The following is a 24,885-nucleotide window of genomic DNA, read 5'->3' as shown; positions in this document are numbered from 1 at the left end:
GCAGAAAATTATTATTATTAGGGAGCTTAAAAAAAAAACCCCTTTATTTTTTAATACCTAATCATCTTAATTTTTTACATAAATATTTAATTTAATAAATTTAAAAAATAAATAATTTAAAGAGTTGTTTGGCATGATGGATACAAGTGCACTTATTTAGATAAGTACACTTATTTAAGTGATATAATTTTTTTAATTTTTTACACATCCCTTCAAAAAAATATATATGTGCTTATTAAAATCATTCCAAATAACTCCAAAATAACTCTACCAAACCACAACAATCTCTCAAATTGTTGAGAGATGACAACGTGAGTCAAACCCATTTCAAAAATTCGCCTTCAAAGCATTTCGACTATATATATATATACAGGAATGTAAACGTATAGCTACCTGTAGAGAGAGAGAGAGAGAGAGAGAGAGATGAAGGGAGTGAAGAAGAAAATCGGTGGAGAAATCACTGCTATTGACGCCGTGCAGCTGCCATTACCGCTTCCCGTCGCCGACGGCGGAGAAGAAGCAGATGGAAAGGCGGCTCATGGCGGCGATGATGAGGCCGCGGTGGCGGAGACAGTAGTGGAGGAGCAACGGGTAGAAAAAGGAGACGGAAGCGGAGAAGAGGGCGGCGAAGATGGAGAGGAAGAGGAAGAGGAAGAGGAGGGGGAGGAGGAAGAGGGAGAAAAGGGTCACGACAAATTCGATCACCTCGAAATCGATGACGATGGAGAGGCTGATGACACCGAGCGTCCCAAGCTCGCCGAGGACTTTTACGAGATTGAAGCTGTGCGTAAGAAAAGGGTTCGCAAGGTCAGTCTCAGTCTCTCTCTCTCTCTTTCTCTTGTATTTAAAAGATGTGCTTTTTATCTTTGGTTAATGATGATTTTTTTTTTTATTTGGCTGATTTTGTGGGGGGGTTTGTCTGGAATGCTGCAACAAAAGGGCGAAGCTCAATATCTCATCAAATGGTGCGTGCCCTAACTTGTATATATCTATATATGTTTGTGTACATACCTACATTGAAAATTTGAGATCAATTTTGATTCAAAATTTAATTGAAAGCTTGATACGATAGGAAACACTGTGGCTTTGTTTTGTTTGTGTTCCAGAATTTTTTTTTTTTGAAAAACTGGAAACTAGTTTGATAAAAATAAATATCAATAATAGCCCCAAGGGGGTGGCCTAGTGGCAAGGCCTTGAGTCGTGAGGTTATGCTCTCTCCAAGGTTCAGGATTGAAAGCTCTTAGGTGCTGATAATTCCTTGATCCATCGGGCTAGGGAAAACCTTGAATTAACCGTGGCATACTTGTGAGAAACTCCTTGCCAAGGGCCTGGGCACCTAGGGATTAGTCGAGTTTTGATTTGGACACTCCCAGTGTCGATCAAATAAATAAATATCAAAAATATAAAAATGGAGAATTTTCCAATCAAAATATTTTCGATCTGGATTTTTTTCCATATACATAATACCACTTTTTCCTAAATAATTTTTGATAGGGATATCCCCTAGTATATAAAAAAATTTGCCCTTATTCTTATTTACTTGGAATGGTGATTTGTATATATGGGTCTCTCTTATTTTCATAATTAATAGATCTATAAGATAAAAGATTATATCAATAGTATTTTTGAAAATTCTCATTTTTATTTGGTAATGAATATACCTCATAATTACTAAACTTGTTGAAGAGATGAAATATAACCAATATATATCTTTTTGATTAGACGTTGAATTGATCATCAAAAGAAGAACTAGGCCAAAAATTAGGATACACTCTGGAAAAATAAAATTTCTATTGAAGAGAAGCAAATGAAAGGCTAAAAAAAAAAATGGAAACTAGTTTGATATAAATAAATATAAAAAATATTATTTTAAATTTTTAGAAATTATTTCTGACCTCCAAAAGATAAAATTATATAAAAATAATAAGTGTTTTTTATTTTTTTATTTCTTTTACCAAATTAATTTTTAATTTTTTAGGAAAATTTTCTGAAACAAATTTCTAAAAACTAAACCAAACATGGTATTCTTACTCTCTCTCTCTCTTTTTTTTTATTTTTTAAAATTTTTCATCTAACCTTTTTGAAAATTTCCAAACTTATACTAAAAACCAGTTTTGACTATTTTTTTATGAAAGAAAATCATCTCCAACCCTTACTCTTTTTAAAATTTCACCGAATTTGAGAAAAATTATGACTGTTGGAAATTTGGTGAAAATTTCGCCTCTCCCTTTATTTGATTTGATACAAGAATGATGAAGTGATTGGAGCTGATTCTAATCATTAAAAATATTTCTATCTTTTGAAGGCGTGGATGGCCAGAGACAGCAAACACCTGGGAGCCCATAGAGAATCTTCTGTTTTGTTCTGATGTTATTGATGCATTTGAAGAGAGGTTCCCTCTATTTCCCTCATTTTTAATCTTGATTTAATTTTGAGTTAGTAATTCTAGCTTGGGAATCAAAATATTCAGAACCCGTTTACTTGCTATGTTCTCGTTTGACACCACCTTCTTTTCTTTCTCGTATTTTTGTTGAAGCTTGCAATCGGGGAACCATAGGTCTTCACGTAGACGCAAGCGCAAGCATGGGGTTACTCACACTCAACCCAAGAAGAAGCAACGGACTTCTCCCGCCGCAGCTACCTATAATGTACCTGCTGTCAAAGTGAGAATTATTGAAGAACCATTGCCCATGGTTCCTCCTGACGACTTGAGCCTGGCCAATGCGGGCGAGAGATATTTGTGGGTTGCCAATAATGTTGAGTTGTCAAAGCAAACAAAAGAGAGTGGGTTTGGAGCAGTGCCCACACAAATTGAAGAAATGGAAGATCAAAATGAATTGAATTTAAAGCTTAGTGAACTTAGAGGAACAATGGCTACCTATGAGGAAACAGTAAGCAAGTGTTCAGTACGTTACCAAGAAGCCCATGATTTAGAAGGAGATGGTTCTGCCAATGGATTGTCGAAGGTTGATTGTGTGAAACAAGTTCAACCTGGACGCTTCACTGGAGCTAAAAGGAGGAAGTCTGGTTCTGTCCAAAGGTTTAAGCAAAATTCAGCCTCAAGTTTACCAAATGAAGCACAAAATGCAACAACAAGAACCACTGATGGCCCTTGTGGAAGAGCTGGATGGCGGGGGAGTCAAAATCCTGATTTTATGGGGAATGATTTCAGTAACAAGAATGAGTTTGTTAACTCAAAAAATATGTCTACCATCACTGAGATCATAAAGCCAATGAGCTACTCGTCATCTGTGATAAACAATGTTCAAGATGTGTCCGTAAGCTTCATGGCCATGAGGTTAGTGATTGAAATCTAATTTTCACTATTTTTTTATAATTATATTTGTCTCTCTATATTTTTTTTTTGCATAACTTTAATGTGTAGACATGCATAAAGCTTTGTCTTGGGCATGGTGTAGGTTAATGGGCTACATACAAGGACATGTGAAATGCTGACACATTGATTTTCATGTAGGCACATTGATTTTCAAAAAGGGCATGACACGATACATCTGGGACAGAATATAAATTTATATTTTTATGAATTTACTGTATATCGAATCTATGAATAACTTTTTCAAAGCTAATGAAAAAGTTACAGAATACTGACTAAAATTTAAAAGCTATATATTTCATATCTTAAACACCAATGTATCGTCACATAACAAATTTATTTTAAAGAATGCAAAACAATTGTAAAACAATGAAATAAATATGATGTATTTGTTTTACGAATGTTTCCAAACATATTTATAGTGCACAAGTTACGTTATGAAGAATGTAAAACATTATTACTATGAAAAGATTCATCACATAGGTTAATTTTGGAGGGTTTAAGAAGTGTGGTTGAAGTATTTGTGAGGTGTCTGTAAAATGTTTGATATTATGAATTTAATTTTTTTAATGAAGGCACGTTGAAGAACTGTCAGACACGCTTTTAGGAGTCTCCATAATGGTGGTGGTGTTCAGCATGGGTGTTTGACACGACACATCTTCTCCATAGCAGTGTTTGTGATTCTTAGTTAATATGTATAACTATCAATATATGCTTCATCATATGTTGACTTGTGTAGGTATGAGTGTCCAACTCCGTCACATGATATGACCATGTCATCTCGACATTGGCATCTCCCATGATTGTTGTGGGTATATGGATCACTCCCACTATGTGGCCAACCCCATGGGTGTTATGTCATCTCCTATGTAAGGGTTTTCTCCCTCCATGTGGTAGGTCCTTGAGGATGCCACAACATCTGCTGTGTAGTTCATTAGGATAATGTCCATAGCCTATGCAAGGGTACATCAACTACCAAGTATGGTAGCTTGGCCCATTAGGACGGTCCTCGCCCTTGTTATTGGTCGAAGTGTCTCTTGAATGTGTTAGTATGGAGATCCTTAAGGCAAAGCCAAGGGGACAGCTCAACCTAACCAAGCCGAGCCATCCCTTCTTGGCCAAGTCCACTTAGCAGGGCCATGGATTGACACTCAATAGCTTGGCTAGAGTGAGCTCTTGCCAAGCCATTGTTGCTCTTGCCTCATTCCCATTATTCCATAGGCATTTGAGGAGTGGTTAGAAGTAGTGCTGGGCTAGGCTGATGAACCTCTGCTCAGTTACTCGTACTTGGTAGTTGCATGTTTGGTTCTTAGTTTGGCTGTCTTCCTGGTGTCTTACACTCTCTGGTTAGGACTTCTACTTTACCATCTTCATTATCATAACGTTGGCATCCTATGCTTGAAAAAGGGTCTAGGTTTCTATGGCTTAGGATCGCTGGAAGATTGTGGCTTGGAGGCCAGGACCAAAGGCTTGTGGTGTAGAATACTACAGAGGAGGAGAAGAGGGAATGGTGAGGGAGAACACAAGGGCCACAACTCTAATATCATTAATTCAAGCTAAATGTTACAAAGCAAAACATAGTAGTCTAAAATTTCTAATTTAAAATAGGAAACAAAATCCTAATAAAGTAGGAAACCAAATATCAATAAAATTTCTAATTAAACTAGAATTAAAATTTAAAAGAAAATAAATAAAATACTATTGGCATAAAATTATATAGAAAAACAAGAAATAAATCTCCATGCACTCCAATGAATCAAATAATTCAAATTTTGTGAGTTGCTTTATTTTCTTCCCAGGACAATCGATATCAGTTCTCAAAGTGTTGATGAGGTTCATTTCATTAAGCTTAGATTGAAAATGAATAGAAAATCTTCTACACCAATAAAATTAATTTTCTCTATTGTGATGAAATAAACGATTGGTGGCGCATCGATAAGATTTGACGATTTGAGTACATCTACATATGCAAGCTCTTATTTTGGTAGACCTACTTCCTGCATGAGATTTTCTTGCATTGCAATTACGACATCCGAGACTTCAATATCTTTTGAATTTTCTTCCAAAATAATTTTGCTTTCCTCAGCCGTTATCAATAGTTTTCACATGATCCTCACAAGCATTTTGAGGAATTACTAAAGTATTTCCTGAAACATAGGCTAATAATTTATCCAAAGTGGCTTTGATCTAAATAATTTGCTCTGAATGTTTGCGCATTTCGATTTATCATTTGCCTACAACTTTGCCTTACTTCTATTGGCCTTGTGTAAAGACTTCAAACTCTGAATTCAACTCTCGTCGGCATTGAAAATAGATTTCAAATTTTGAATACAACTCTGAGTTGGTCATCATGATGGTAATAAGAATGAAACAAAGGAAGTAAATAGGATAGAGAGTTTATTTATTTATTTGTAATAAATTTGAACTGGGCTGTTTTTTTTTTTTTTTGGTTGGTCTGAGTTGGATGAATATGGGTTGACTAGTTTGGTGTAGGCAAATTAATTTGAGCTGGTTGTTTGGGCCTGGTTTTAAAAGGGTTGTTATGGGGGCTGATGATGCACTGTTGTGGGTTGGTTTGTTTGTTTGGGTTTATAAAAAAGAAAGCTGACTAAAGGGCCACTGGCTTGTTTTATTATATTTTTTTTTGTTTCAGTCTTCCAGATTGGCTTAGTATAATTTGGGTTTGTGGATTACTTGGGGTGGGCTAAGGCTTTATTTGATATGGGTTGGGATTGGTTGGCTAGGTTTAATGAGTGGGTTGGGAGACTTGGCTACTTGTGTTTTATTTGTTGGCTTGGGCTTTGTTTATTGGGTCAGAAGTTGATGGGTTGGATATGGGTGTGGGTTTTATTTTTTGGAGTGGCGGGCTTATTTTAATTAGTGGGTTAGTGGTAATGGGTTTGTGTTGAACCAAGACAAAGTGGGTTAGACAAAGGTCAAAGAAAACTTGTTGCTGGTTGTCTTTGGCAGATGATGTCTTCATTGGTAGTAGAGCAGACTTTATCGATTGGAAGAGAAGGATCATGACAAGAGCTTGTAGCTTGCAGTCATCTTCACGATGGAGAAGTATTGCAATGGAAGGATGCGATGCAATGACAATAGTGACTGATCTCTTTGCGGTGGATCTTGGCTCGCGTTGGCAATGACAAGGGAGAGGAGGGTGGCAGGAGCACTAGGTTTTGAGACGGTGAGTGGCGGTGACGAATAAGGTCGCATGACCATGTTGGCTGTAGAGCTCGGTGTTAACAGTGCAAGTTTGTAACAATGACTCGATGGTTTCTCTGATAGCAAAATGATGTTGAACATTACATTGGAAGAGAAGAGAGAATAAAGGATTGGAAGATCACTAGGGCGATAACCCTAATCTCAAAGGCCACAACCTAATCTCAATTGTTTTAAAAAAATATATTTTTATTTATTACGTAGATTAATATTACATCTACAAACAATCAAAATTAACAAAAATTAACACTAATTCAATATAATTATGTAAAAAAAACACTCATTAAGTTAACTCTTATTGTTTATGTGGTTTTTAATTTTTTGATTCTTTTTTTAATAAATTATCTATTAATTATTTAAATCTAAGCAAAAAATAATAAACATTCAACATCTAGTATCCAATATTCATAAAAGAACACTAAAGAATTGGTGGAAAAAAACTAGTTAGCTTCCCAATGTCTACCTGACATGTACCCTATGAACAAATTTATTAAATAAAGAGACACACCACGCAGTGTGTCCCATATTGGTCCCCGTGTCCTTGCCATGTACCTGTGTCTAACACCACTCCGTCACTTGTTTTGAGTGTCAGTGCTTCATAGTCTAATTTTCTAGCACTTTGTGGTCAAGCCAACTGAGGCAAGCAAATGATACCCTTTGTGGTCAAGCTGGATGAGGCAAGCAAATGATGCCCTTGCCTTGATCCTAATCACTAAGATATGCCTTAGATTGTTTGCAATTGATTAATGTCTCATTGTCTCGATTAAATGACCTCCTAATTGAGTGTATTGCCTTATCTTTGTCCTTCCAAGACTACGGCACACTCATTGTCCTGCTGAGCGTGTCCCCTCTATGACACCCAATTTTTGTACCTTGACTCAACTAAGCGGGCTATTCTGAGTAGTCTCCTGTCTTTTCACTTGTCTACAAAAGACACCCTAATGCTACCAATGTCTACTTGAGTCGGGTTTGTGCAACGATCATTGGGTGCCCGAGCAAACTAATGACCTTTGCTTGGGATTACTAGAGGATTTGTGGCGTGGAGGCTGGAGTCGAGAGTTCATCAATTTGCTTCACCATCCCTTCCCTCGTGGTGGGTGCTTGACCGAGACACATCATAACACATAAGGAGTATCATACCTAACTTGTGTTGCGATACAATCTTCGAGATTTAACATATCTACTCATTGCAATCTCATGATGCTGTTAGCTAATATGAGAGAAAATATCTATGAAGCACGGGTGCGGGTACGAGTACGGTACGGTACGGGTACGCCGATACGGCAAAACCCCCAAAAAGTAGGGTACGGGTACGACTGCGGTACGCCGATATTTTTTTTATTTTTTATAATTATGGTTAAAAGATCCAACGTACAAATTGAAGTTAAATATCAAAACTAAAAAGAGAACTATAAAGCTAAAAGACAAATATTAATATATTTGAATTCAACATAACATAACCAACACCAATTCAGTCCATAATCCAAGCAAAGGAAAAACAACCAAAACCAAAAGAAAAACAAGGCCAATTCAGTCCATAACACAAGCAAAGGAAAAAAAACAAAAGAAAGCCCTATTATCTAAACTTGACACTTCAAAGTTCACTTCCATCAACTTCATCATTGAATAAAATAGCTTCCATCTCTGGCTCATCAAGTGAAAGATTTGCAATTTCAAGGAAACCAGAACCCTCCAATGAATCAAATGCATCTCCCCCAACGTCCCATAACTTGGTCTCTCCTTCTGTGTATAGTTGACTCCTCCTTGATAAGAGACGAATATTGGAGTGCACAAAAACCAAATCCTCGCACCGTTGTGGTGTCATTTTATTCCTCCTCATAGAGTGAATGAAAGAGTAGGTGCTCCAATTCCCTTCACAACATGATGAGGAACATGGTTGGCTAAGTAATTTCACTGCCAAGGATTGGAGCATAGGTGCAGAAGAGCCATGTGCCAACCACCAAACCACTGGTTCCATTACTCCTCTATCACATATTGAGTCAGAGTCACAAAAACTTTCCAAACAACCTGAAAACTTCGCATACTCTGTATTAACAACCCTTCTCTCATCTGAATCAGGAAAGTATCTCTTAAAACACTTGATTCTCATCTCAGAAATTTCAACATCTTTGTGAGGAGGAACACGAATGGGATTTTCATGAAGCCACATCCCACTATAATACCTAGATTTCATAATTAGAAAAAAATAATAAGTAAATTATGCAATGAAAAAAATTAAAGTATAAACCTTGGATTCATGAGTCAAATTTGAATTATACCTTGGATTCAAGGAATGAGCAAGGCAATGAAGAGGTGTGCTACTTTTTGTCTACCTTTCCACTAATATTTGATGCACTACAGAATAAAAGGATGACTCTTCATTTTCTGACTTCCCTTCACGCCTATAGATGGATGCCTTCACTCGTTCAATCATTGAATCCCACATCTCATAAACCAAATGTAGACATGGCTTATCAGTCTCACAAAATCTAAGCATCTCATAAATAGGCAATGTGAATGAGAGTATATATTCAATCTTATCCCACCAAACATTATTCAACAACTTTTCCTTTACAACAGCTGCTTTCCCAACATCATCTTCCTTGTAAGAAGCCCATTGGTCACTTATGACCATTGTTTGGAGACCATGATATATAAGTTTAAACCTTTTTAGCATAACAATTGCAGATGCAAAGCGTGTATCTGCAATAGAAAGTAACTTCAAAGGTACAAACTCATTAAAAGTAGCTAATCTCATAGAATGATTCATGATGAAATTTTTCACAAACATTACATCATCAATCACAGTAGTGATCCAATGGCATTCATCATAAGCATATGCAGCAACTCCAACTTCCTTCGCAGCACAAATGTTCTTAAGAGCAAGATTAAGAGTGTGAACCACACAAGGTGTCCAAAAGATCTTCGGATAATTACCTTGAATAATTGATCCAGTTGCACTACAAACTGGAGCATTATCAGTAATTACCTGAATTATATTATTAGGACCCACTTCATCAATCACTTCACTAATTAGTTTGGCAATATGATACTTGTCCTTGGTCTCACCCTCACAATTAACAGCTTTTATAAACATAGCTCCACCATTACATGCTGCCATAAAATTAATGAGAGGCCTCCTTTGTGCAACAGTCCATCCATCAGATACTATACTCAACCCCTTCTCATCCCATGACTTCTTAGTTGGTTCCAATAACCTTTCAATATTTGCCCTTTCTTTTTGAAGTAAGGTAGTCCTCAACAAATTATATCCAGGAGGGATATACCCAACAATTTGATTCTCAGCAGCATATTGAAAAGCATCCACAAAGTATGGATTCCTAGCCAAATGGAAAGGCAAACCGGCTGAATAGAACATACGGGCAATTAAAGAATGTAAATGCTCTCTATTACTTTGATTGAATGCCCTATCTAAAGGACTACTCCCAATTGCCTTTATCTTTCTTGGTGCATAACCTTCCATTCTAAATGTTCCAACATCTTCTACACTGTCGTGGCTAGCACTAATTTGAGAAGATAAGAGGTGGTAAAGGAACATTTTTTGGCTTTGCCATTTTTTCCCGATTTTTTAGCTTCTTGATCTACCTTTCGAATTTCAGAAAGAAGATCACTCTTATTCTTCACAGTTGCACACACTCTAATTCCATGGCCAGTAAGTAGCAACAAATGGGTTCTAACTCTAGAATATGACCCTTGGTACTCAATGTTACAAAAATTACACTTAAATTTTGTATTACCACTTCCTCCTTCTCCCCTTTTAACTAATTTTGTAACATAGCCCCAAAGAGGAGTATTTTCATCTCCAGATTGATCAATGGAAGGAGCAGAAGCACTTGCAGCAGATGAACCTAAACTGCTTGATGAACTCATTTTCCTATAAGCATAAAAAATAATATTTTTGATTATTAACTAAACTGTTTTATAAGCATAAACTGTGGTAAAAAGCTTATACATCTAATTTAACTAAACTGCTTATTGCATCCTATAAGCATAAACTGTTTTTTCAGGAATAACTAATTTTTTTGATTTTTAGCATTTTCATCTCAAATTTTTTATTATTAATAACTAATAATAATATTTATGATTATTACCATTTATGATTATTAGCATTTTCATCTCTAATATTTATTATTAATATTTATTAGCATTTTCAGTATTAATAACTAAAGAAGAAACAAGAAAAAAAATAAATAAATAAAGATGAAGTAATTTTTTGTTATTAATAACTAATAATAATATTTATGATTACCATTTATGATTATTAGCATTTTCATCTCTAATATTTATTATTAATATTTATTAGCATTTTCAGTATTAATAATAATAACTAAAGACGAAACAAGAAAAAAAAAAAATAAATATTTAGAGATATACGTATACCTCTGATCTTTGCGTCGAAGAGGAGATTAGGGCAAAACAGTGATGAGGAGGGTGATCTGATCTCTGCGTCGAAGTCGAAGTCGAAGCCGAGGGTCAAAGTCGAAGACGAGGGTCGAATCTCTGGGTCGAAGTCGAAGACGAGGGTGAGTGAGGGTCGAAGTTGATCTGTTTCGAAGTCGCAGACGAGGGTGAGGGTTGAAGATGAGGGTGAGGGTCGAAGTCGATCACTGTTCGAAGTCGCAGAAGAGGAAAATGAAGATGGTCGAAGTCGCCTCTCTCTTTGCTTCGATGAGATGCAAAACAGTGATGAGATTAGGGCATTCGTATACGGTATACACATTTTTTCTTTTTTTTAAAAATTTTTTTTCTTAATATTGCTCCGGTACCCCTCAATTTTTCAGAAAATTTGATTTCTGCCCCCGACGTACCCAAAACGTACTGAAGGCGTACCCATGCCGTACCCGAGCCGTACCCATGACGTACCCAACTGAGGCAGACGTACCGAACTGGTTTTTTCTGTACCCGGTACGCGTGCAGCCGTACCGGTACGCGTACCCGCACCAGGTAAGTACCCGGTGCGTGTACAGCACTATTTTTGGAGTACCCGTGCTTCGTAGGAAAATATGTATTATTCCATCAACCTCAAAACCAAATTAATTACATGGTTTATACAAAAGAAATAGAGAACAAAACACTCTAAAAACAGCTATAGACTAAAATACCTCTAACAATAAATATCACACCCCCCCTCAAACTCATGATGCGAGCAGAGTTTATAAAATAAAAACTAAAAAATCAGTAAAAGTGTGAGTCTTGGTGAAGAAGTCCACAAGCTGTATAGAGGAGAGAGAAGATAGTGCAATGGTAGGCAATTGAAGATCTTGATGAAAAAAAGTGACCATCAATCTTTACATGTTTAGTGCACTTATAAAAGAATTATATATGGACACAATAGAGATAAGTAGGAGATGTCAAGGAAACACCTAAATTGGAGAGAAGCTAATGAAGCCAAACGATATCGGGAGTGGTACGAGCCGTAGCACAATACTCAACCTCAACAGTAGAACGAGGAATAATTGGCTGCTTTTTGCTTTTCAAAGAGATGAGAGAATTATCTAGAAAAACACAAAAGCTAGAAGTGAATTTGTGATCAACATAGTTGTTGAAGTGTCCAAGAGGATGTAAAAAAGAGCAACAAACTTTGAAATATAGTACCAAGTACAACACATGATGCGTAACAAAGCATGAGACACACCATCCTTACAGTTAGGGTTGCAAATGAACTGAGCCAAGCTGAGTTTTGTAGGGCTTGAGCTTGGCTCATTTGTATATTGAGCTCGATTATCTAGCTCGAAATGACTAATCGAGTTCGAGCTCTGCTCTGCTTAGCTCATTAATATGAATCAAGCTTGAGCTCAATAACGAATTTTTTTTACTATTATTTACATTATTTAAATAAAATATTATTTATATTATTTAACATATAAATAATATATTTATATTTATGCTATTATTTATACATATTTATATATTATTTAATAAATAAATAATATATTTATTCTATAATTTAAATAAAGATAAACGAGACAAATTTGACGAGCTGAGGTTATTTGAAGCTCAAGCTCGGCTCATTTACTAATGAGCCTAAAAGTTAAGCTTAAATTCATTCATTTACTTAACGAGCTAAGCCGAGTCGAGCTCGCGAACAACTCTGTTCGTTTGCATCACTACATACAGGACATCAAGCTTTGATACCATGTTGATTAATAAGAGAGAAATTATGAATTATTCCATTAACCTCAATACCAAACTAATTACTTCACTTATACAAAAGAAATAGAGAACATACACTCTAACAAACACCAAAGACTAAAATACTCTTATATTAAAATAAACTAACCTATTACGTGTCACAAATACGACCTCCAACTCTAAGGTCTAACCATGGCACAACATTTAGTTAAGCTCTAACTGAGCATAACTGAAGTTGATATGAATTTCTTTTGTCATTAAGTTTCATTTTCCTACCATATTGGAGTCCATCTCTTGAAGAAATGTTACAGAAATTTGTCTAGTTGTATGTCATATGATGGAAATAGAATTTTTGCACGAATTATCCAATCCATGATGCTCTCGTGTTAGCATTAATGTTTAAAGTTGTAGTTTTTGTTTGTGGAGGTCTATTTTGGGAGTTCTTATGAGTTGACTTTGTTGGAGATGCATTTTATGGTTCTTTGGCCAGTGTTTGTGGTACGATGTGAGCTATCAATGTGTAAAGAGATTTGCATTATATTATTGTGTGTGCCTGACACTGGTTCTTTACGCATGTCAATTTTCACATGTTAAAAATAGCAAGGCCTATGCTTGAAATTATGGGGTGCCCTCCTAAGATGAAATAGGCTAGGATTCCCATCCCATGTATAGATGTTAGTCCGAGGGAGTAGAAATTCTATAATGATTTTGACTTTTAGAATCTTGACTTGTAAAAAATGGATTTGGTGGAAGTTTTCTGATGACTCTGAATTTGGAATCTTGACAAGTGAGACAATGGAATTGATGGATACACTTGAGATGATACAAGGATAGCATGCTATGAAGAGCGGACGCGGACGCGGACACGGATACGGACACGGGACACACGACAATTTCCAAAAAATGGGGACACGAACACAGTGGGAGACACGGCGAATTTTTATTTTATTTTTAATATATATTTTTATGTGTTATGTAGATTCATATTATATTCATCTTAAATCAAAATTAACAAACACTAACATAGTAACATTAATTCAATAAATATAACCACTACATTTAAAAAAATTAATAGATCATCCATTCACAAAAAAGTCATAATAAATGATAACAAGAACTAAGACGAGAAGGGAAAAACATTCAACATCCAACAATATTCTTCACAAAAGCACTAAATAAGAGAGGCAAAAGAAGAAGGAAAAAAAAAGAAGCGAGGCCCGCCATGTCCCGATATGGACACGTGTGTCCCTGCGTGTCCCTACGTGTCTTCGGCGTGTCCCCATGTCGGACACTGCCATGGCATCAATTTTGAAGTGTCCATGCTTTATAGATAGCATGTGTTTACTGAAATTGATGGAAGGGAAAGCGATGTAAGATATTGATGCTTGCATGAAATTTGTTAAACAGAAGTAATTAAGTAATAAGAAACTAGTTGCAGATTGTAGTTGATGAATACATGATAAAGAGAATGGATTTGGGGAATTATGTTATTGTTGTTTTTACTATTATGGTTGTGTTTTTTACATCCAACTCAATTTCTATTTCTTACTATTTACTTTTACTATTAGAAGGTGCATTTAAGAAAGAGTGTATCGTATGTGTGATGGAAGAAAGAGGAGAGAAGAACACATGGGTTACAACCCAATACACTCATTCTTCTTAATTAACTTTGAAAAATACAATGCAAAAACCTAATATTTATAGACCATTAATCCTAATTGTAATAGCTTACTAAACCCTAATAGAAAAAGGCCACTAAAATCTCTAATAAAATAGGAAACCAAATATTTATAAATTTCTTAACTAAAAAAAGTAACTATAATTATAAAAGTAAATAAATAAAGTACTATAATTAAAAATGAAGAAGCTTTAAAGTCCATTCTTGATGAGGGGCCCTATTATTTTAGAAGCAAATTGATTGTTATCAAGAAATGGTACCCCGGTATGACCCTTACTAAAAATGTCTTCTCTAGTGTGTTGATATGGGTAAAAATTTTCAATGTGCCGCTTGAACTTTGGACTGAGGAGGGATTGAGTTACATAGCAAGTTTAATCGGTAATCCGTTGTACCTTGATGAATTTACTCGAAACCATAGCCGTGTAACATTTGCTAGAGTTTGTATTGATATACAAGCTACTAAGGAGATTCCATCTTCCTTTGTTGTAAACTTAGGATATGGCGAACTGTTCGAAATCAAAGTGGAAGTTCCTTGGAAACCCCAAGTGTGTGGAGAATGCAAAATATTTGGCCATGCTACAAGTTTGTGTCCAAGTAAACCGAAAACTCAAGCTCCTAGTAAAGTCAAAGAAGAGTGGAAGGCCAAGGTAGTGGCCGAGACGATGGAGGGAGGCAAGCCAAGTGAATGGGTTGAAGTGAAAAAGAAAAAAGGCAAGGAAGTTGTCGATGCTCCTTTGGTAAACTATTCATCGAAAGCATTTGATATTCTCCATTAATACTTGTGTAGCTAATGAGGAGGTTTCCTTTAAGGCGGATCTTAAGAGTGTGCTCAATGCGAATTGCTCTTCCTTGGAAGTGAATAACCCCTCAAAAGATATTCCGAATGAAGAGGTTTCAAAGGAAGAGAAAGTTATTTCTGGGGATGTGGGTGACATAAATGAGTTAGCTTCTAGACGATCTTCATGTCCCAAAGGGGCTTGTCAATCCCTTTCAGACGGAACATTCGTTGTTCCATGGACAAACTCATCTTCAAGAGAGGAAAACAAGAAAAAGCTCCTTGAGAGAATAGCTAATCTTAAACTTGTTCGAGAGGTTAGCCTCTTTATCAAGTCTAAGAAATCAAGTTGTAAGACTCCTATGAACTCGTAGGCGTGTCCATTGATTGTTGTTTGGCCTAGCTCTTGGATTCTCCTTGTAATATGTTAATCTACTCGGTAGATTTTGTTTTGTGTAGAAGCTTTTCCCTCTTTGAAGGGTGTGTTTCCTCTGGGTGTGTAATGAACTTCTCTGTATGGTGAGGTTTTTTAATTAATGGGTCTTATGAACTTGGTTGTACCTATTTGGTGTTTATGTAAAGTTCTCAGTATGGATAATAGCTTTCATAAGAAATTTTGAGAAGACATTGGTATTCAGTGTTTAGATGTCTGACGAATAGCTAGCTGCTAGCAAATTTGTTGTCAATAGGTTGATGTAGTCTCCTAGTTGCTAGGCAAACTGGTTAGTTATCCAAGTGCCTGTGTGGGCTATGGATGGATTTGTTTCTTGGGTTGTATAGGGCTTTCGACAAGATTGCTTGACTTATCTTGAGGCTTAGAAATGCTATGATGTAGACAGCTTGCTCTTATTTTTATTTATTTATTTCGTTTCTAAAGCTCTGAAGTTTTGAACATTGGAAAAATGTAGAACTATGCTGTGAAGCCTAATGCTGTAAAGAAGCATCTTAGTAATGGGATTGTGAGTTCCCTCCAAGTTTGATTCGTCGAGTGGAAAGCAAAGGAGGATGAAAGAGAATGAGCTTCATGTTTTTTTTTTTTTATTATAACTCCATAGAAAAAGTAGCCAAAACCAAGGGATAAAAGAGTAATTTGATATTTAAAAGAGAGGAGGAGCTCTTCCCCCCCTCCATACCACCCAATTTTGGGTGGATGGGTTTTGTTGGGCTGTGGAAGAGATCTCCCTCCGCCTCCCCTTCCCATCCCTAGTCCCTATCCTCTTCATCCACCTCCTTCCTTCCTTCCATCTCTCACTCTCTTCTTTTTTATTTTTAAATTTTTTTTTTTTAAAGTAAATGAAACTGTATTAGATAAACTTTCCCATTATGATGTAATTTCTTTGCCGAAATTTGTCAATCATCTACATAAGTTTGGAGGCATGAGCAATAGTAATTTTTATTTTTTATTTTTTATTTTAATAAAATAAAAGGAAAAAGGAAGAAAAGGGAAAAAAAAAACTACTACTGCTCATGCTTCCAAACTTACGTGGATGTTTGATAAATTGACGCAAACAAATTACGTCATAGTGGGAAAAAATAAACAAATATAATACAAAGATAGGAAGACCTTATTCAAAAACTTTAAGTGTGTTGTTAGTCCTTGTTCAGAATAAGTGCTAAATTCTTCACTATTGTTGAATTCCAAAATTGGTGGTGGCTAAATTAATTATTCTCAAAAAGGATATAGGAAGGGAGAGAGAAAAAAAGAAAGGCCAAAATTGAATTAGTTCCTTGTAAAGCAAATCTTAAGAAACAATTTACTTGCCAATTCATATAGTTTTTAAAAGTCTCGTTGAGTAGCTTATGGTGTTTAGAATGGTTTTGATGCTTTACAAATATAAAGCAAAATATACACTACTATGTGAGGAGTAAATTTGATCTACTAGCTATTGAATTGTTGTCATTCTTGTTACTCTTTAGAACATTATCTTTATGTCCCAGTATATTTCAACCTATCTTTATCTCCTAAACAAACACATCTATGCATGTTATTTTATTATAATGGTCAACAATATAATAGTTCTCTCTTTTTAAATTACTCATTGTGTGGTGGACTTGTTAATATATTTACTTCTAAATTTGCTTTGGAACTAAGTTGGTTCATGATTCATGAACATTTATCAATCACTAGGGATTATTAATTTTAGTTTTGAATAGGGTTTTTTCCACTGTAATATTGGTCTACCTTTTGGTGACATTCATGTTTAGTGTTGCTGTCAATATAGTTGAGGATGACTTTAGTTCATGAAGGGATGAACAATAATAATTTAGTAAGGGTTATTATACTTCGAAGTTCATTTTGGTTAAATGGAATTATATTTGATGGTTGCCTTTTGGTAGGTCTGATGGGAAAGAAGTGATGGTGGATAATAAATTTCTCAAGGCTCACTATCCACTTTTGGTAATTACTCATCTCTGTCCTTTATGATTTCTTTCTTCTTCATTAACACTAGTATCAACTAAGAACTTTTTTTCTTCGCTTAAGTGGGCGGGATTGTATATCCAAATGTCTAGTTTGAATCTTGATTTTTCTATGATGGCAGTTGATTAACTTCTATGAGCAACATCTCCGCTACAGTGCTACGCCATGAGTAGACAGTTATGGATGAGAATGTGTGGATGCTGGATCATGTCATCTTTGCTTTCTGTCATATGGTGTTGCAATGCACCTGGATGCCATACTACATGTTAAGCTAATGCAGTTGTAGGTTAGCCAATGCAGTAGTCAAGTGTTAGATAGCACAATGCTGGCTTGTATAGAGCTGCAATACCCTTGTTTTATGTCTTGCCCCCCCTCTTTTGAATGAGTACAAACATCTTGTTTATCCATCGACCTTTCTTTGATATTATATGGTTTTGTACATGGAGATCAAGACTGTAAAACATGTAGATGATGTTAAACATTTGTCCATGTCCTTAATATTCATATTTAAATTTTCTTCTTTTGTTTGCTCTATGTGCGTATTTGAGAACAGGCGTATAGGACCCAGTTTGGATTATGCTGTTGATCTTGTTGAAATATCCTCTTTGTTGATAAACTCTTTCAGGGAAGTGGATTTGTTTTATTGTTCTTAACTTTGCAATTCAACAAATCTTATTTACAGCATTTTAACCAGCCGATTACATAAGCATATGTAGAGCTCTTGCAAGGGAAGGCAGGCCGTGGCATAGTGGTAAGGCTGTTTTGTTAGCGCTTTTACTGTCACTAGTTCAAATTACATAAACAACTTACGATTGTATACATCTAACCATCTCCAACCATGTAATGGTGGGATTGTTGTCAATTGAAATTGTTTTAAGATATTAATGTCAAAATTTCAGATTTTGCTGTCTTGTTAGGAAAGGATGAATTTGAGCTCTTGACTTGGGAAATTGCTTTCTTATTAATGCAAGCTAAATGCATTGACTTGGGAAGTTGGATTTCTCTTCATTGCTGATGTGCTTTATTTGAAAATTAAGCAATTGAAGGTTGATTTGAAAAGAAAGGCATTTAAAAAAATAATAATAACATCCAAACAAGGTAATGTGTCATTGGTTTGAAAATTATGTCACTCTTCTGATTAGCATTGTGAAAATAAAAGAGACCCACAACTTAAAATTCACAATAATTGATTTTTTAACATAATTAAGTCTATAATAAATCAAAAGTTAACATGTAACGTTTGATGTAATTATACGTAAAGTAAGAAAAAAAATTTAGGAAAAATTGTAAATTAGTGTATGTTTTCAAAAATAATTTCAAATCAGTGGTAAATTTTATAAATTTTTTACGAATTTGTAAATATTTTGTGAAGTTATTACTGATTTGTAATTTTCTCAACTTTTTAGGGGTGTCAATTTTTTTTTCTTTTGAAAATTATACGGCCATTTTTATTACCATTTGATTTATAAACCATTTTTACTTTCAAAATGAAAAAAAAAAAAGAAGAAGAGGAAATGCTGTCGAGGAATTAGATTTTTAATAGTCCTTTTGAGCAAACATTTGAACTTTTTTCAGATAAATTTGCTCAAATTAGCCTTTTAGAGCTCTCTATAGAGTTTTTAAAAGATGTTTGTTGGTTATTGTAGCTAATCCCATCCTATTTTAGTCCTTCAAATGCGATAGTTACCATATTAGTTATTTTAACAAAATTATTCAGTGACTAGCTACATTTGGAAAGCCTTGGAATGCTTTTTAAATAATTTTGTGTAGATAAATAAATAAAATAGAGAATAGTGTTGAAACATATAAATAAAAAATGATCAGATAAAATACAAAATAATATATATTTTTTGGTACTTTACTAGTGAAAATGAAGAGTAGCGTTACTAGTGAAAATGAAGAGTAGCGTGAATTGCACTTTATAGCATTTTTCATAATCAAATTTATAATAATAATAATAAAAATCTTTCAAAATGAGAAAAAAAAAAAAGGCCCGGAGTTAGGTTTTTTTAATAATAATACAACGACGATTTATATTTATATAGCATATTTAATTTATGCACAAAATTCACTTTACCTCATTGTGGGTTGGGATTAGAACATTTCAAATATAATTAGAAAGTCCTATGTTGTTTTGAAATGATTTTGGATCAAAGTGCAACATTTAACTACAAATGTAAAATGATTGTAATACTCTCTAGTCTTATACATGTTTTTGTTATTTTTTTCTCTTTTATCTCTCATACACATAATTTCTAATTTTTAATATTAATTCAATTAAATCAAAATCTTTAATTATTTATTGTAATTTCTAACTTTTTAATATAATTTTAGTTTAATTATTTTTAGATCATAATGAATCCTAATTTTTTTAATTATTTATTGTAATTTTTAACATTTTAATTTAATTCCATTTTAGATAATCTCTTAATCATTAATTATTTTATATTTTAATTTTCTTTTTTTTAATTAACATTTCAATCTAATTTGAAGTTTAGATAACATGAAGGTGAAATTGTTTTATGTTGTGTTTATTAATTGTTTTTCTCTAGAAAACTATGCTTGCTCTAAAAAATTATATGTATGATACATATTCCGTTAGTTTGAATAAAAATTAATGGTGACACTTTAGCTCAATATCACTTAAGAACTTTTTAGTTATATTTTAACTACAAGGGTGAAGTGTTCTGGTCTTAAACACGAGATAAAATGATTTGTACTGTTAATTTATTACATGAACGGTCATTGTTTTATTGATAATAAATATGAGTGGTCAGACTTCTTCAACAAATTTAATAAATATGAGAAGAAGAAAAAAAAACTATATAAGAAATAAATAGGGCAAATTACTAATTTTTACATAATTACATTAAATTCTCTTGAAGTTTTAATTCACCTAATACTTAGGCCTCGTTTGGGAACAGACTAATTTAGTAATTTTTTGACTATTTTGCTAAAATATGAGCTAAAAAAAACTAGTATGTTTAGGATAATTTTTTGACTTTTTACGAAAAGATATGCAAAAAGTAGTGAGAAAAGAGAATCTTTAATTTTTTGATATAAGTTGTTGGCTTTTTGACTTTTTTAGTAACTTTTTGGCTTTTGGCTAAACCGGTCTGTTGCCAAACGACACCTTAGTGTCATTTTTAGTAATAATTTATTAGTTATATAAATGAAAAAAATGATATTATTATCTTTTTTATATGATGATGTATATTTTACGTTGTTTATTTTTGTATTTTCATATCATTTACATTAAAGTGAGGTTAACATAATTATGTCAAAATTGTGTAATTACTATAATTTCTCCAATTTTTAGAAGAAATTAATGTAATTTACTTAAATAAATTTGAGCATTAATTAACAAATTTTAAATTAATAATATATTACATATTATATGCACTCTTATATATTATATACAAATATTTTAAATTTTTTATCAACTAACTTAAAGTCACTCAACAATAAAAACAATTGTAAAATTACTCTAAAACTCTAGAAAAATGCTTTGAACGAGAAATGCTATGGTGTGCACTTTTAGGGGTGCATACCATATGCACCTACTACTAAATGTGTAACCAAATCATTAAATTTTATAATATTTATCACAAAATATATAATTTTGTCGCAAATTGATGTAACAATATCATAACCAAAGCCACGAAATGTGTAACTAGGCTACAAAAGTGTAGACATTTTGTTATGCTAATTCGTGACAAAATTATGTATTTTGTGGTTAATATTACAAAATTTGTTAGTTTGATTATACAATGGCGGTGTTTGGGAACTTGGTTTTTTGGTTTTATTTTTTTTATTTTTTTCACTAAAAGACAAATTGGTTGTAAAACAAAAAAAAAACAAATTCAAACAAAATATCATATCAAATCCCATAATCATTTCACTTTTTCTCTCACAAACATCACATCTAACTACAAAAAAATCCAATTATCATCCCAAATACAAAAAAAATTTCTCTAATAATATCCTGCAACTAAAAAAACTTATAAAAAAACCCATTTCCCAAACACTCACATTTAGTGATAATGTGCATATGGTATGCACCCTTTTAGGGATGTACGCCTAAGAATGACAACAAGTACGGTATGGATCAGGGCCCCTACCCCATCCCCACTATCATTTTCCACCGTTTGCTTGCACCTCCAACTCGACCCTTATGAAACTCTCCCCCCAATCCCACTCAAACCCAAAGCCGCAAATGTAACCCCCACCCCCACTCCCACGCACTCCCAGACTCTACTTGATCTACAACACAATAAGAAATTTAACAATCATATTAAAACTAAAAAATGATATTTATAATTAAAAATATATATTATATATTGTACGTATATTAAAATTATATTATATATAACATAATAGAAACTCAATAATATATTATATAGATATTATATATACTGTATAAAAATTTAACAATATTTATAAGCGAGTTGTTATTTTCCCGACATTTTGTTCCAAATACACTATCTTCTTTATTTTTATTATACATAGTTACATTAATACCTTTAAAATTTTAATTTTTTTAGGGAGTGTATTTGGTGCAAAATAGTATTAATGTAACTACATAAGGACAAATAAATGAGTGTATTTAGAATAAAGTAGAGTGAGAATAGCGATTCATCTATAATATGTAATATTATTATTTATTTGTTACTATATTTGCGAGTTGGGTAGGATTTAAAAAAAAAAAAAATTCTCTTCCACCCTTGGATCCAAATCTAATTGAAATTTTCAAATCTAATCCAGTCTTATTCAACTACTCTAAACCCATCCAATTGAGATTGGGAGAGTCGGAGACTTGATGAATCGGGTATTTTGCCATCACTACGCAATAGCATCACATATACATATATATATATATATATATATATATATAAGTAGCATTTTTTTTTTTTTATTTGGGTGGCACATTTTAAAAGTTTATTTTTTCTAAAAAATTCACATTATAGCATGCCTTTTCAATTTACATACAATTCTATACAAACTCAATTTCAATCACAATAATCAATTTTATATTGGATTCTATTTGAGAAATATTATTTATTTTTATGTATTTTCATCGTGTATTTAATTTTTTCGTTGTTAGATTTCTTTTATATAGTTGATATTTGAATTTAATTATTATGGTATTTGAAAACAAATTATTTCAATATACAAATAAATAAATAAGACATAATGTACTTAATTATGTGCATTGCACGGATCAAATTAATTTTCTTTTATATTATATATTTTTTGACTATCTTATTAATGTCTTAATATTAATTTATATTTAATTTTTTACTTAAAATGACATTATTTATTACAAAACATTTATAATTAATTTAAATTTTATATACCTATATAGAATATGTACGAATAACTCAAAAAAATATTAAACAAAAAATCAATATTTGACATAATTAATTTATGTATTTTCTTCGTAATCCAATCATAACATATTTGTGTTTAATCTCTTAAATAAATTTTATGTAGTTCTATTTCTATATATTTTTATTTTTTAAATAAATATAAAAGCAAAAATTTCATTAAATAGTTAGAATTACTTTTAGTTTTATATTACTAATTCTTTTTCTAATTTAATTATTATTTTTAATATTAAAATTAGTGTTTATTTTATTATTATAATTTAATATATGTCATATAAAATCGTTATGCGATAATTACACATTTATAGCAAAATAGAATTAAAATGAGCAAAATAGAATTAAAATGACCAAAAGAAACAAATAATTTAACTAAATTTGTTATATGTAAGTATTCAAATAAAGAGAAGACTAAGATTATTAAAATAAATAATTTAAATTTTATTTTATTTTACATTAAAATTAAAATTATTCTTTTGTAACACATATTATAATATAAAATATCATTATATTAATTAAAATTAACTCCATTGTGATTTTATTTTAAACATCATATTCTTAAAAGTGATTTACATACACGTCAAATTTGATATTGATTGATTAAAATAATAAAACTTAATATTTTTTTTGTTAAGTTTTTAGAAGATAAATTGACAAATGTCAAATGATAAATAGTATAAAATATGATTTTAAAAAATAATGATTCATAAAAAATGATTGTGTATATTTAAGACACCTATTGATGTTTTTTGAATAATTTTTAAATATTTTTTTTTAAATTTATAGTATTATTGATAATGCACTTTCATGATCTTTGACAGAAAATATATACAAAAATAATTTAGCTGGAATAAAAAATTTACAATTATTATGATGTGCTACATAATTAATTAAATCACTTTAGAATTGAAATTATTAAGGTTAATAAGATTATGTACATGATTCATTTGATGACACTATTTATGATTTGAATTTATAATTTTTTATTTACAAATGTGAATATTTTTTACGATCTTATTGATATAAGTATAAACTATACCTTTGAGTGAACCCATCTTAAGTACTTTTTTGTGTAATAAAGTAGTGTTTTAAAAGGTTGGTAAAAAATTGACTTTTTAACTTTTTTGATGGTTTTTTTGGCAAAAAGCTGGGTTCTTTTGGGTAAAAAAATTAAATTTTTTAACTAAAAAAGCTAAAAAGTAAAAAAACTGATTCTTTACCAACGTTGTCAAAATGCCCCAAAATATTTAAATGTTGTTATATAAAAATATTATAATAGATTATAATTAAACATCATTTGAAGCATAATTAAAGACCCAATGCACCATTTTTTTTTTATTTGTTGAGCATATGGAAAACATTTATATTAAAATACAACAACATACACTTTAGACATAACAAAAAAAAAATTAAGAAATTAGTAAAGACTTTTTCGATTAATAATAATAATAATATGCCATGAGTTATATAATCAAATCATAATTTATATAGTATTATAAAATTTTCGGATATTTTTAATTATTTCAAAAAAAATATTCTGATACAAGTGAAATTCATGATTTTGGATTAACACAAATGAAAAATTAATTTCAGGCTGAGAATACACATTTTTTTTCTATAACTTTTATAATTTTAAGAAAAATTATTTTTTGAATCTTTTATATAAGATCACACAAAGTGATAAATTTTTTTATTAATCATTACCAAATTTATTATATTTAATTTTTAATTATTAAAATATTATGGGTCATGCTACATCCCCTAAAAACATCCCCCTAATCCCCCTAATTTCCATATCAAGTAAAAAAAAAAAAAAGAAAAAAAAGGAAAAAAGTTGCCAAAATTAGAAATTAGGGGGATTAGGGGGAAGTTTTTAGGGCTCCAAATCATTTCTCAAATATTATATATATATACAAAATT

At 32.3% G+C, this 24,885-nt stretch overlaps 1 protein-coding gene across 1 annotated transcript; it reads left to right on the top strand.

Annotated features, from left to right (window-relative positions):
• Window positions 1–281: 281 nt before the first annotated feature.
• LOC114296111 (chromo domain protein LHP1) lies at window positions 282–18,101 on the top strand. The gene is made up of 6 exons (XM_028240404.2): window positions 282–807; window positions 940–965; window positions 2,306–2,392; window positions 2,537–3,298; window positions 17,500–17,560; window positions 17,703–18,101. The coding sequence occupies exons 1-6, from the start codon at window positions 424–426 to the stop codon at window positions 17,748–17,750; spliced, it is 1,368 nt and encodes a 455-aa protein (XP_028096205.2). The 5' UTR covers window positions 282–423; the 3' UTR covers window positions 17,751–18,101.
• Window positions 18,102–24,885: the final 6,784 nt, after the last annotated feature.

The sequence above is a fragment of the Camellia sinensis genome, chromosome 2, assembly GCF_055761805.1.
Source record: "Camellia sinensis isolate YWXY chromosome 2, ASM5576180v1, whole genome shotgun sequence".
NCBI lineage: Eukaryota > Viridiplantae > Streptophyta > Magnoliopsida > Ericales > Theaceae > Camellia > Camellia sinensis.
The sequence above is the reverse complement of the archived record's forward strand: the minus strand, read 5'-3'. Positions and strand labels throughout refer to the sequence as shown.